This window comes from Natator depressus, chromosome 11, assembly GCF_965152275.1.
Source record: "Natator depressus isolate rNatDep1 chromosome 11, rNatDep2.hap1, whole genome shotgun sequence".
In the NCBI taxonomy this organism is placed as follows: Eukaryota; Metazoa; Chordata; order Testudines; family Cheloniidae; genus Natator; species Natator depressus.
The window spans coordinates 23,335,540-23,348,573 of NC_134244.1; the positions used below are offsets into that span (position 1 = coordinate 23,335,540).

General features: G+C 40.5%; 1 protein-coding gene across 1 annotated transcript in view; it reads right to left on the minus strand.

Moving 5' to 3' along the window:
• Nucleotides 1-13,034, minus strand: part of GTDC1 (glycosyltransferase like domain containing 1) — a 291,732-nt gene that overhangs the window by 17,635 nt on the left and 261,063 nt on the right. The window contains exon 6 of the mRNA XM_074967297.1: nt 9,590-9,699. Within this exon, the coding sequence (XP_074823398.1) occupies nt 9,590-9,699 (110 nt within the window). The remainder of the gene's footprint in view (nt 1-9,589; nt 9,700-13,034) is intronic.

Sequence of the window (13,034 nt, forward strand, 5' to 3'; positions counted from 1 at the left end):
TCAACGTTAAAAAAATGTCTTATTTCCAGTCTGAATTTGTCTAACTTCAACTTCCAGCCATTGGATCATGTTATATCTTTCTCTGCTCGATTAAATATTTGTTCCTCATATAGATACTTATAGACTGTAATCAAGTCACCCCTTAATCTTCTCTTTTAGATTGAACTCTTTGAGCCTATCACTATAAGGTGTGTTTTCTAAACATTTAACCATTTTTGTGGCTCTTCTCTGAATCCTCTCCAATTTAGCAACATCCTTCTTGAATTGTGAGCACCAGAACTCGACACAGTATTCCAGCCACCAGTACCAAATATGAAGGTAAAATAACCTCTACTCCTACTTGAGATGTCCCTGTGTATGCATCCCAGGATCACCTTAGATCTTTGGCCATAGCATCATACTGGGAGCTCACGTTCAGCTGATTATCCACCACAATCTTTTTCAGAATCACTGCTTCCCAGGATAAAGTTCCCCATCCTGTAAGTATGGCCTACTTTCTTTGTTCCTAGATATATACACTTATATTTGTCTATATTAAAGCACATATTGTTTACTTCTGCCCATTTTACCAAGTGATCCAGATGGCTCTGAATCAGTGACCTATCCTCTTCATTATTTACCACTTCCCAAATTTTCATTTTATCTGCAAACTTTATCAGTGATTATTTTATGTTTTCTTCCAGGTCACTGATAAAAATGTTAAATAGTGTAGGACAAAGAAGCAATCCCCGAGGAATTCTACTGCAAATACACATGCTTGATGACAATTCCCCATTTACAATTACATTTTGAGATCTATCAGTTAGCTAGTTTTTAATCCATTTAATGTGTGTCATGTTCATTTTACATTGTTCTAGTTTTTTAATCAAAATGACATGTGGTACCAAGTCAAATGCCTTACAGAAGTCTACGTATATTATGTCAACACTTTTATTACTATTACACTTACTAACTTGTAATCTTACCAAAAAAAATATTGCAAGTTAGCTTGATAGGATCTACTCTCCATAAACCCATGTTGACTTGCATCAATTACATTACCCTCCTTTAATTCTTTATTAATCGAGTCCTGTACAGAAGTGCTGGAACAATTTGTATAATGGGGATGCTGAGAACCACTGAACCAAAGTATAAATCCTGTATATGATGGAAACCATTTCAGGCCAGGAGGTACAGCAGTACCCCCAGCATGTCTAGTTCTAGCACCTATGGTCCCATATCAGCTGCTCAATTATCTTGCCTGGGATTGATGTCAGGATGACAGATTTATAATTATCCAGGTCATCCTGTTTACCCTTTTTTAAAATTGTCACAACATTAGCTTTCTTCCAGTCTTCTGGAACTTCTCCAGTGCTCCAAGACTTATTAAAAAGCAACATTATGGTCCAGCAAGCTCCTCTTTTAAAACTCTTGGATGGAAGTTACCTGGACCTGCTGATTTAAAAAAAAAGTCTAACTTTAGTAGCTTCTGTTTAATATGCTAAAGAGATACTCATGGTAGGGAAAGAATGTTGTTATCACCATATATTCAGATTGTATCATCTGTTTTTTCCCCCAAATACAGAACAGAAATATTTATTGAATACCTCTGTCTTTTCTGCATTATTATTGATAATTCTACCATTTCCATCTACTAATGGACCAATACCATTGTCAGGATTCTTTTTGTATCTGACATATTTTAAAAATTCCTTCTTATTAGCTTTAACTCTGTTGGCCATAGATTTCGCCTTGTGTCTCTTTGCTTCCCTTATCAATTTTCTGCAATTCCTATCTTCTGATTTATATCCATTCCTATCAAACTCCCATTTATTCAATTTGTTATATGTAAACAACCTGGTTTAGAGGCAATGAGGAAGTGGCTATGCAAAATTTATATATATATATATATATATATATATATTTAAATTTTGTATGGCTGCTTCCTCATTGCCTCTAAACCAGGTTGTTATTTTAACTAGTATGGCCTTCTTCCTCAATAGTGGGATTTTGGCTTTTTTAAGGTATTCTATAAAATGTATCAATTATATTTTCCTCTGTCTCCAAAGCGTGTAAAGTAAGAACTTGTGATACTAAGGGAATTTAATCTTATAACGAGAGGATATAAAATACAATACCTTTAAATTCCTTTACAACACCTGAAAAAGTCGTTAAATAAATTTTCAGTAAAGTATGTGCCATAAGTTTTATTGGCACTTGTTAGGGATGACCCACATATGACATTCACGGGGAATGTGGCCCCTCAAATCCATTGTGATTGATCATATTTCATCACATTGCCCTTTATATAAAGTCTATTTGTATATGAGGATGAATGGATAGATAGACAATAAAAACATGAGGTGTGTGTGGTATATTATGTTTTATTGGCATGAATTTGGGACGATCTGCATTACTCATGATGTGCAGAAGTGTGTGTATACAACCCCGAAACCAGGCAAGAAAGGGTTAAAGATCAGCTTTGGGTTCAGGCAGCCCCACCCTGTGACACATGCCAATCTTGGAGGAAGAGCTTACAAAAGGGAGAAGCTCAGTTCATAAAGCCCCAGACTGCAGAGGTGGACAGACCTCTGACCCTCATCTCCCAGAAAGGAGCACTGTAGAAAACCAAGCTATGCTGGACTGACTGTGAACACCGAGCAATAATACAGACTGCTGGAGGATCCAGGTAGGACAGAGAAGCTGGAACCGCTCCTTATTTCTGTTAATTTACTTTCTTCTCTTTTGGTGCCTTGAATACTGAGACTAGGGGCTGGAACCTAGGGCAGATTCTTGCTGAGAATATGAACCCCTGGAGGAGAAGGTGGACGCTTTGGAGGAAGTAGGCTAGGAAGAAGCAAGAGGTCTGACCAGACAGAATGTAACCACTTGCCACAAAGGTCTCTGAGCTGGAACACATAGTAGAGGGAGGTACTGGGTTCCCCTCCAGCCTCACTGGGAGGACTAGCCAGAAGACTCCAGACACTAGAGGCCAGAAAGACTATTGGGTAAAAATCCTGGTTTACCCCAGAAGGAATGAGAAAAAAGGTGACACGGCTGGACGGCAGAGTCACAAGTCAAGAGGGGACCATAGATGGATCTGGTCAGCAGGACTACAGAGGATGAAACCCTGCAATGCCCTTCCTAGCCAGAAGGCAGCACACTGGCTAGTGATTCTCTTCACCACAAGAAACTACAAATAAGATACGCAGCATCATCCAAAATGACTGCCAATAAAACTTGTCTCCACAGGACACCATCATATATTCTGTGTGTGTCACATATTTTACAGAAAAAATATCTTAGAATCTGGTGCTACTTTTTTCACCCCTCCTCCTATATTAGTCTAACTCAGGAAAGGAAACAATTTTAACAGACACACTTTAAAATCTCTGAACATTATTTAAAATAATTTTTCTTTTTGATAATAATAATGTAGTGATTTTAAGATCCAATGTGTCAGTCAATCAGTGCTAAAACCAAGTGCTGTATGCCATCAGAAAGTGAGTTTCCTAGCTCTTGAGTCATATATAGCACCCATTTCTAGCCAGGATGGCTACAACAGTTTCTATATTTGTTTGTTTGGATTTATAAAAATGCTTAAGAAAGGACAATTATCCATATGCTGTATGTACCCTAGACATAATTTAAAAACGTATCCGAAGTGAATAGTATGGGTAAATATAAACCACCAGAAGTAAGACAGGCAACTTAAAAATTCAGTTTTCCCTTTCCTCACAAGAATTCTCCATACTTATTATTCCCCCCGTTTTCAAATATTTGGGGAAAAGATGAGCTTTGCAAGCTTTGAATGTCATTAGATTCTTCTATATTGCTCCCATCACTATAGTTCATGAGAGTTTCTGTATTTCTAGCCATGATGGTTCACTTCAATATCAATGACAGAAGCTACACAGAAAACTGCATGCTGTTAGAGGTTGCACCTTAGACCTGTCATTGGTCCAGATATCCGTGTAACTGCTTGTCCTGTTCCTCATTCCACTGGTGGAGAGAGTGAAACAAAATTAACACAAAATGGTTATGTAGCAGGGTGCTGGTGCAAAAGCATCTAATTAGCCCCTGCCCAGTCAGCTCCAATCAGGAGAAGCAGATTGGGGCTGATGGAAAAAGCCTGATGCTGGCCTGAGGATTGGCAACAACTGCTGGCCTGACAAGCCAAGGGCTATAAAGGCTTGGAGGGAGCCAGAAGCCAAGGGAGCAGCCAGGGAGAAGTCAGTCAGTCAGTCAGTGAGGGAGAGAACCGAAGGCCTCCTAGCTGAAGGCTGACTGCTTGTAAAAGAGGTTGAATAATCCTGTAAAGCTTGTAAATAGATAGACACTGGTGGTGGGATAACTGTAGGTAAATAAAGACATGGGTTGCACAAGCCTGAAGCCTCTTGGAGCCTTACTGGGGCAGCAAGAGGGCCCCAGGAAGAGGGACAGGTCGTGGACCCTGTTACAGTTAACAGAATACCAAAGAAAAGACTCACCTTGAAAAAGGCAGATAAATGATACAGTAGCAGTACTCCTCTTGGAGCCACCAGGAAAATATATAACCCACATTTTTCAAAAGGAGGCTGGATAGCCATCTGTCTTGGATAGTTTAGACACAACAATTCCTGCATCTTGGAAGGGCGTTAGATTAGATGACCCTTGCAGTCCCTTCTAATTCTATGATTCTATGAAGGATAAGTCATACTCCTTCTGTCTTACCCAGAGTGCAAGGCACACTGCCTTCATGTGGCTAGTGAAGAATTCTGTACTGTACAGTAAAACTTTTGAATTTTTCTTTCTCTCTGAAGAGTGCCCCAAATTCCTGTGCCAGAGGTCGCTAAGCGCACAAGTGAGCATCTCTGTTGAAGACTTGCCTTTGGAGAACTGGCTTTCATAAAGTAATATAAAAAGAAGAACTGGGCAAAAAACAAACAAACAACCCAACACAGAAGAACGGGACCAACAATCTTCACCTAATGCTCAAATGAAATTGAACAACTTCAGTGGTCCACATAGTTATTTTAGACCAGATTAATTTCCTATTAGGGCCAGAGGAGGAAGTGCCAGAATACTAGAAAGAAGACTATTCTTGTGATATTTCTGGTTGAACAGGAAGCAGGAAATACTAGAAATCTAACAAATAAGCTTGTTATAAGACCAATTGTTTCAAGCCCAATTTTACCGACTCAAGAGGTGAAAATATACAAAGCAGGTTTATATGTGAGCCAAACTACCAATGTTTTGAGGTTCACCCATCATTAGTTTAAAAAAGCTACTTAATTTACTGCATATACTCCCAAAATAGGGTTTCATTATTCTTACTGTTTATTTGTATAATAAGTCCAACATAAGCTTGTATAGTCAGAATTAGCTCCAGTTCTTTTTGAATTGTGTAAAACTTTATACAGAACAGTTGACCTCACAAGCCAGGAAAAGAAGCAAAGTGCAGAAGAGTATTATATGCAAATATTAAAGATTAATGACTTGTTTCATGATAGATATAAACCAGAAGCTCTCCACAGGAGTTCTTAACCCTAAATTTTATTTTAAATACAATATCTCTGTTTCACATTCCATTTCTCCCCTACTACTTTGAAGAGATTATTAAAGTCAAAAGCACACAGAAAGAGGCATTTTACACAGCGTTAGGTGTTAGTATTTTTACCAGTTATAACAAAGGCAAATAGAGAATCCTGCCTTAACCAACAGAAAACAAGATCCTGGTTCAGGGGGGTGTTGAGCATCTTCTTAGATGTGCTGATTAGAGCTGTATGGAGAAAAGTAATTCCATTTCACATAGAATTTTGATAATTTGAAATGTGTTTTCATTTCAATTTGACATGAAAACCAAATATTTTGAAAGACTTTGTGAAGTAGAATAAAGCCCTGGGTCTGGGGTAATCCACCTGGTGGCTTCCCTGAAGCTATGAGCCTGGTAGCTAGGGAGCTGGTGCTCCCAGGGCCTACCAGCTCCCAGTTCCCCATTATCCTGCCTGTTGGCTTGAAGGGGAGCCAGAAGCCTGGGACCCCAGCTGTGCCAGGGGCCACAGAGCTTTGGAGTTCTGGCTCTCAGGGTTTTCAGGCTCCCTGTCAGCCCACCACACAAGCTTCCAAGGACCCAGGAGCCTGGAAACTTGGGGTCCCCAGCAGGTCACCAGGTGGGTTGCTAAGGAGCTGGGCAGGTGAGCTGGCAGGAAAGCAGGCAGATTTCTGATGGAGACCAGACTGGGTTCCATCTAAATGCTGCTGAAATCAAACTGTCTTCACGAAACATTTCAATTTCAATCAATCAGCATTCTCTGATGGGAAAAATGTGCCGTCAGAGAATTTCTGACCAGCTTTAGTGCTGATATCCTTAACTTCCAGTGGGGGAGTTGGGAACGCTCAGGATCAGGGATGTACTGATTTTAACTACTTAGCTTAAATTGTATATATTTATTTATATTCTGTTACTGATTTTGGGTGTAAGATGGTCACTTATGTAGAATTTGCATAAAGGCATGTCATTTCACCTTTGATGATCAGTGACCTGGATCCTGCCATAAGAGTAACTGGAAGTGGGAGGTTGGTGGTTGCTGGTTTAAATGTGCTGCAGTGTTCCTTTCCAGGAGATTATCTGTCTAGACAGATATGCCACACCAGGGTGATTTATGCTGATGTGAAATGAGAGTGCATCAGGATTACAATGAGATGCAAACTTAGTGTTTTAAATTAGAGTGTCTTTATTGTGGGACAGTTGGAAGCATGCACTATGGACCTGATCCAGTGCCCACTCAAACCAATGAGAGTCTTTCAGTGATTTCAATGGGTGCTGGATTGGACCTTATATGAAAGCTAAGAAAAAACATCACTTATATAGACAGGAAGCATTGTCCAGTGGTTAAAATGCTACCCTGGGACTTGGGTTCAATTCCCTGCTCCATTGCAGACTTCCTGTATGACTTTGAGCACATCATTTATTCACTATGCATCAGTTCCCCATCTGTAAAGTGGGAATAATGGCACTTCCCTATCCCACAGAAGTGTTGTCAGGATAAACACATTAAAGACGGTTGAATACTAGGGAAAAGGAGTCACATTAGTACCCTAGAGATCAGTCACATGTTAATGAATCAGATTAATATATTTGAAATGCCTTGCTGCATTCCATTAATTGTCAGAGCACAAAACTGGACACTTTTTGTAGCATTTCAAATATATTAGCTATATAACGTAATGCCTCACCTTGGTTCATCATTGGGGATGGAACCTATGATCTTTGTTACCTCTAAGGATGATGGCAGCAGTAGCCTCTTAGCCTGCAAGCGGGCCAGCCACTGGCAGCATAACCACTTACTCAGCATATTACATACGCTCCTGTTAGGATCATCACACTGAGTGTTTGAAGTCTATTTCTGCTCAAGGGCTACATTCACAAAGAAACGTAGGCACCTAAAAAATCACTGGGATTCACAAAGTCTGACTTTGGCACTTGTAGGCTCCCAATACAATGAATGGGGAGAGACAGGTGCCTTAGAATGGGATTCACAAAAGTCAGTACACTTGGCGCCTTCTCATCTCTGATAACCAATGAGAGATGCCAAGCTGAGGGGTAAGTGGTAAGCCCTGCCCCTCTCTCAGAAATAGGTGCCTAAGTCCAGGCTCCCTCTGATGGATCTGCAGAGTCTGACAGTCAGTCTCTCCAGTTGAAGTGTTCCACTGTGGTGAAATAATTTCAAAAAATAATTGGAGCAGGGGGACTGGATCCTCATGCTTGCTCTCTCTCTCGCCCAATGTTTAAGCTGCTCCACTGTGGATAAATAATGAAAGAATCGTTGGGTCAGAAAGAGAGAGCAAGCATGAAAATGACTCTGCTGCCTGCAGGTTAGAGCATTCAACTGGGAGGTAAAAGATCCAGGATCCACTCCCTCTGCTCCAATTACTTTTGAAATTATTTATCCACAGTGGAGCAACTTCAACAGGAGAGATGGAGGGAGCCTCCGTCAGACTATCCCATAGCCCAGTGGCTAGGGCACTCACCATAAAGGTGGCAGATCCCTGTTCAAATCCCTTCTCCCCCACAGGTGAAGAGGGGAACTGAACCAGGAGTCTACCGCATCCCAAGAGAGCACTGTAACCACTGGACTATACACGAGGAGAGATTTGGATTTTGTGTGAGCTTCTCTGTAGGGGCCCAGTCCAGTAGGTGAGGTCTGAACATACTTACTGAACGCACTGACAAGTTACACGGAGAAATGTCTATCTTCCCCCAGTTCATGCATTGCTCTGGGACATAGGCATCCGGATGCCTGAGATGGGGCTGCAGTGCGTAGGTTCAGAGGCAGAAACATAGGCACTTAGGGAACTCTTAATGCACAAATTTAGGTATTAGGAGAGTTTAGGCACCAACAGGATTCGGGGGGGGGAGCTGAGCAGGGGCTTTCTGAATCCCAGTGGGGCCTGATTCTGGGATTTGGGCATCTAAAGTGGCCCTGAAGAGCCTAAATCCTTTTTTGAATATATTTGAACTATGCCAGTTTTATACCAAAGGTATTATAGAATTGGTATAAAGACATGGTCATGGTGTAAATGATCCCTAGATTTAAACTAAATTAGTGTCTAGTGCCTCTACCTGAAAATCTCCAAGAAGAAAACCATTACCACTTAAAGCAGGGCAATTGCAGAAAATGTAAAACCATGTAGGCAATGGGGTTGAATTTCAACAAATATCAAGAAGCATCCCGCAAGGTCACAATTCTATTAGCTAAGGATGTGCAGAACAAAAACTTGGTCAGAGGTTAAACAGTATATAGAGCAATTGACCCAGAAATAGAAAAAAAAATTGCAATAAACTCGGGGTATGTTTGTTCAAGTCAACAAAAAGTTCCTGGTAAGGCCCAAGCACATAGTTGACACATCAGTTATAACAAACAACAATAGCAGTATTTCAGATATTTCAAATGACAGCACAGAAATATTACAGAGCAGATCCTTAGCAAAATTCCACTGAAGTCAATAGTTACATTAATTCACACCAGCTGAATATCTGACATGCTCTGTCACTCTCTCTCTCTCTGTATGTATGTAAATATATAAATATATGACTTAAGTATAACTTGAAGGGACCACTCTAAGGGTGAGAGGATAGTTTAATTCCATTGTCATCCACGTCTTGTCCTTTCTGCTGATAATGTCAACAATTAGTGTCAATTATGATGGTAGTCTTTATGATGTTAACACTTGTCCACTAGGAAGTGAACTAAGACGCATTTCACTTATTTCATATAGGCCAAACTGCCATCAAATAAATAGTAATGACTTTTGGTCAGTGCAGAATTCAGACCAGTGACCTAGAGTTGAAAGTCTCTGAATCTCATTAATAATTCTCTGAACTATCCAATCTCTTACATCTATATATTTTACATCCATATAAATGCATTACATGGAACACATATCATAAATAAATGGCTTTATACTCTCAAGCAATATCAAAGAGCGCTGAAATATTTTTAATATAAAGATCTGATTTTATAACATACCAGCATCTTTTTGTTTTACTATGTAATTTACCAACCCCATAACTTCTAGAATTGTCTGGCTTCTGCCACCTGAAGAATTAGATCATTCAAAAAGGTACCTGGGACATCAGTGAAGGTCTCTCCAAGGACAGACACATGAAAAGGTAGGTCCATCTCCTTAAGTTTCAGTAATACTTTAAAGAAACTCTCAGGGTCTTTGTCATGTTCCCTTGAAATAAACAGACAGAATTTACCTTGAATTAGGTTATGTTTATTTGTAGAAAACTTTTTACCTTATCAGAGTAAGGTTTATCTTAACCTCTGTTTTTGGTATTGGGGACCTCAGGCTCAGTCCCCTCAGTATGACTTCCTCCTCTGCTCACTCACCTGCATGATGGCTTATGCCATATGGACTTTTATTTTCCTCAGCCCAGGATTCAAGACCACAAATCAGCCTTGTTGGAGTCTTAAGCCTTTTCCCTAGCCCATCTTTCTGAGACCTTGTGTTCGCTCTTTAAATTAACAGCTTAGATAGCATATAGATTTAAATATTTATTTCACCCAGCTATAAGCATATCTCTGCCACACCAACAGACAACACTGAAATCATACTAATTTTTTAGTCAGGGAGCATGTGTATTCCATGTGCAAGTTAACCATAGAAAGGTAAGAGAGGGGTATTTGATTTGTAAAAATTTAAAGAATCATAATTTCAATGGTGTCACCCTCTGCAGTGTGGTGGGGAATTGCTTTCCCCCTCGCCTCCCCCGCCTCCCTCCAGGTCCTCTGGTTGGTGGAAATTTTGATAATACAGTATCATCGAAAATGGGACAAATTGGGTATCATTCAAAAGCCCTTTCTCCCACAAACACAATGGTACCAAACAAGGTAAACATAGAACAATTATGTAGCTATGTATTTGAGAAGAATGTTTTAAATTAGCTTTTTTAAATTATACTTTAAACACAGGCATGTCAAACATGCAGCCCTCACAAAGTAAAATTGTGTCCGTTGATTAACAGAACATGCTCAGAACATGATACCTGATTAATTTTTTTAATGTTACAGATTACTATACATGTAAGGAGTGCTTTGACTTGATTTGCCAGTATCATTAGGAAAGAAGTGGTTCAGTGGTATTGATTATCAACTTTGTTTATAATGCCAAAAGAGTTCTAATGAGGTACTGCTTAAGATGTCAGCATCCAGCCTGAAATTAATGGAATACCTTTGTAAACAGTATGCACATAGTTACATAACATACATTACATAACATAATTAATTACAATCACGGTGATGGGTTGTACTACGCCCAGAGGCTCCCTGCTGGAGGTCACAGGGTCCTACCACACCCCATCCCAGAGAGGAGTAGAAGGAAAGTCCTCCAGTGGCCTAGCATGGTTGTGGGGAAGCAGCCAATAAGGGAGGCTGCAGGGAGCACTGAGCCAATCAGGGCCCCACAGACTCACATAAAAGGAATTGTAGGGTTAGAGTCAGTCAGTTGCTGCCTGGAAGTGGAGGAGTGAGAACTGTGTTCCTGGCTGGCTGAAGGAGTAGGACCATGGGCAGATCAGTTGCTGGCAGGGCTTGGGGGTGCAAGAAGGGGCTCCTGGCTGGCTGCTGCGACTGAGTAAGGACTGAGCTGACGAAGAGCTGCAGGAAGAGAGTGTCTTCATGGAGGAAGCCCTGGGGGTACAGCCCCATACCTGGGCTGGGACTATTTAAAGACTGAACCCAGGGAGGGCTACAGAGATACCAACAGAGGGGTACTGGGATAGGCCCCGGTGGTCTGTATATACTGGAAGAGGTCTGGTTTGCTTCACATACAGACTGTGAGAGAGACTCGGATGACTCGGTGCTTGAGAACCACCAACAGAGGTCACCACAAACCAAGAGTGCAGGCACACGCACTCAACCAGGGCATGCTCATGAGAGGTGGGTGCTACCCCATTACCCAATCCCAAAGAAATGTATTACAAAATCCTTGTTTTTACTATGGTCTTGATCATTTTTAGACATTAGCGGGGAGCAAAGAATACCAGCTAATATCTGAATCTTTGGAGAATACCACCGTAGGGGACCTGGTTAAACATGTGGCTCAGTGACAGCTTGTGTGCTATATGAACTGCACCCATACACTGAATTTGGCAAGGTTGCAGAGGAAGTACATCAAGCACCAGGAAAAGTCGAAGATGCCAGGACAAGTGTTAGCTGTGGGAGAGTCTTTGCTCTCTTTATTTCATTTGTCCGGAGTGCTAATTGGAATTTGCATTTGACAGGACTGGAAGACTTTGTGAAATATTTTTTTGCTTTAGATCTAACCAACTATTCTGCAGTGATTGCCTAGTAAATTGCTGAAATAAGAGGTGTAGTGAAGTCTGCCCCAGACACATGGGAAGAATTTAAAGAAGGAAATTGGAGTGTTTAAAGGTCGCTAATTCCCTGCTGGGCATTTGTTTCAGATAAAGCTCTAGAGCATGAAAACGCAGCAAGGAAAGTTATTTGGGGGTTGGTGGGCATAACACAGAAGCCCAGTTTTTCCTGACAACCCCAGAACTCCATTGAATTTTGAACGAAATATTATGCACAGCTGGAATGACTTTCCCAGAAGTAATCAAGCACCATTAGGTTCAGCTAAGTGCCAAGAAGAGGACAGGATGAGCTTACTTGGATTGACAGCACATCTGAGTACGACAGACCAGCGCTTATTAATCATGACAAAACAGGTCCAAGTGATGAGAAGTGAATGGATACTTTGGGTCATGACTTGTTTGAAGTCTTCAAAACCCAAAGCATTATCCAGAGGTTTGTCAATCTAAGGTTTCCAATCAAGAAAAGACTAAAGCTGTAAATGACTTAAAAGAAAATCAAAGTGAACATAGCATATTTTTTCAGAGCTAACCACAGACAGGTAATCCCCATGATGTTGATCTACATGAGACTTTGGGAAAGTATAAATTCTTCGTAGCACAACAATCTGTGTTTGAATGCGATGGAACAAGGCATACGTGCCAAACGAAAAGCAAACTAAAGTACACTAATACATATCTAGCCTGGTCTTCCTAAACCAGCACCCAGTGACAATGTGACTGGTATCTTATGCCAGCAGAGTCCTTTCAATATAGTAATCATAAATGGCTGAGGTATAAGTTCTCAACAAACCAGAAACTGTTAATGCCTGCTGAGATTTGGCTGATTAATTTAATTATGAAGCTACAGAGAATATACTGGATCAATGACATAATCCACCTCATATTTGACACATATGTAGAGGAATCAATTAAAATACTACTAGCAAGAAGAGAGACTATCTTATTTCACCTGTCCAGTACAAAATCATTGACTCCACAAACATCTTCAATGTCACATTAAAGAAGCTGTCTCATACTCAAATGAAGGATTAGTTAATTGCATACTTTGCAGAAAAAACACTCTAGCATGCAAGGAATTGTTCAAAGAATTTCTTTGTTGCATTGTGTAACAAAGCGGATGCCTTGCACTGTTCAGTGGAGTTTCTTCATAGTTCCCATGAGGAGGCTGACACTAAAATTATCCTGCATGCTG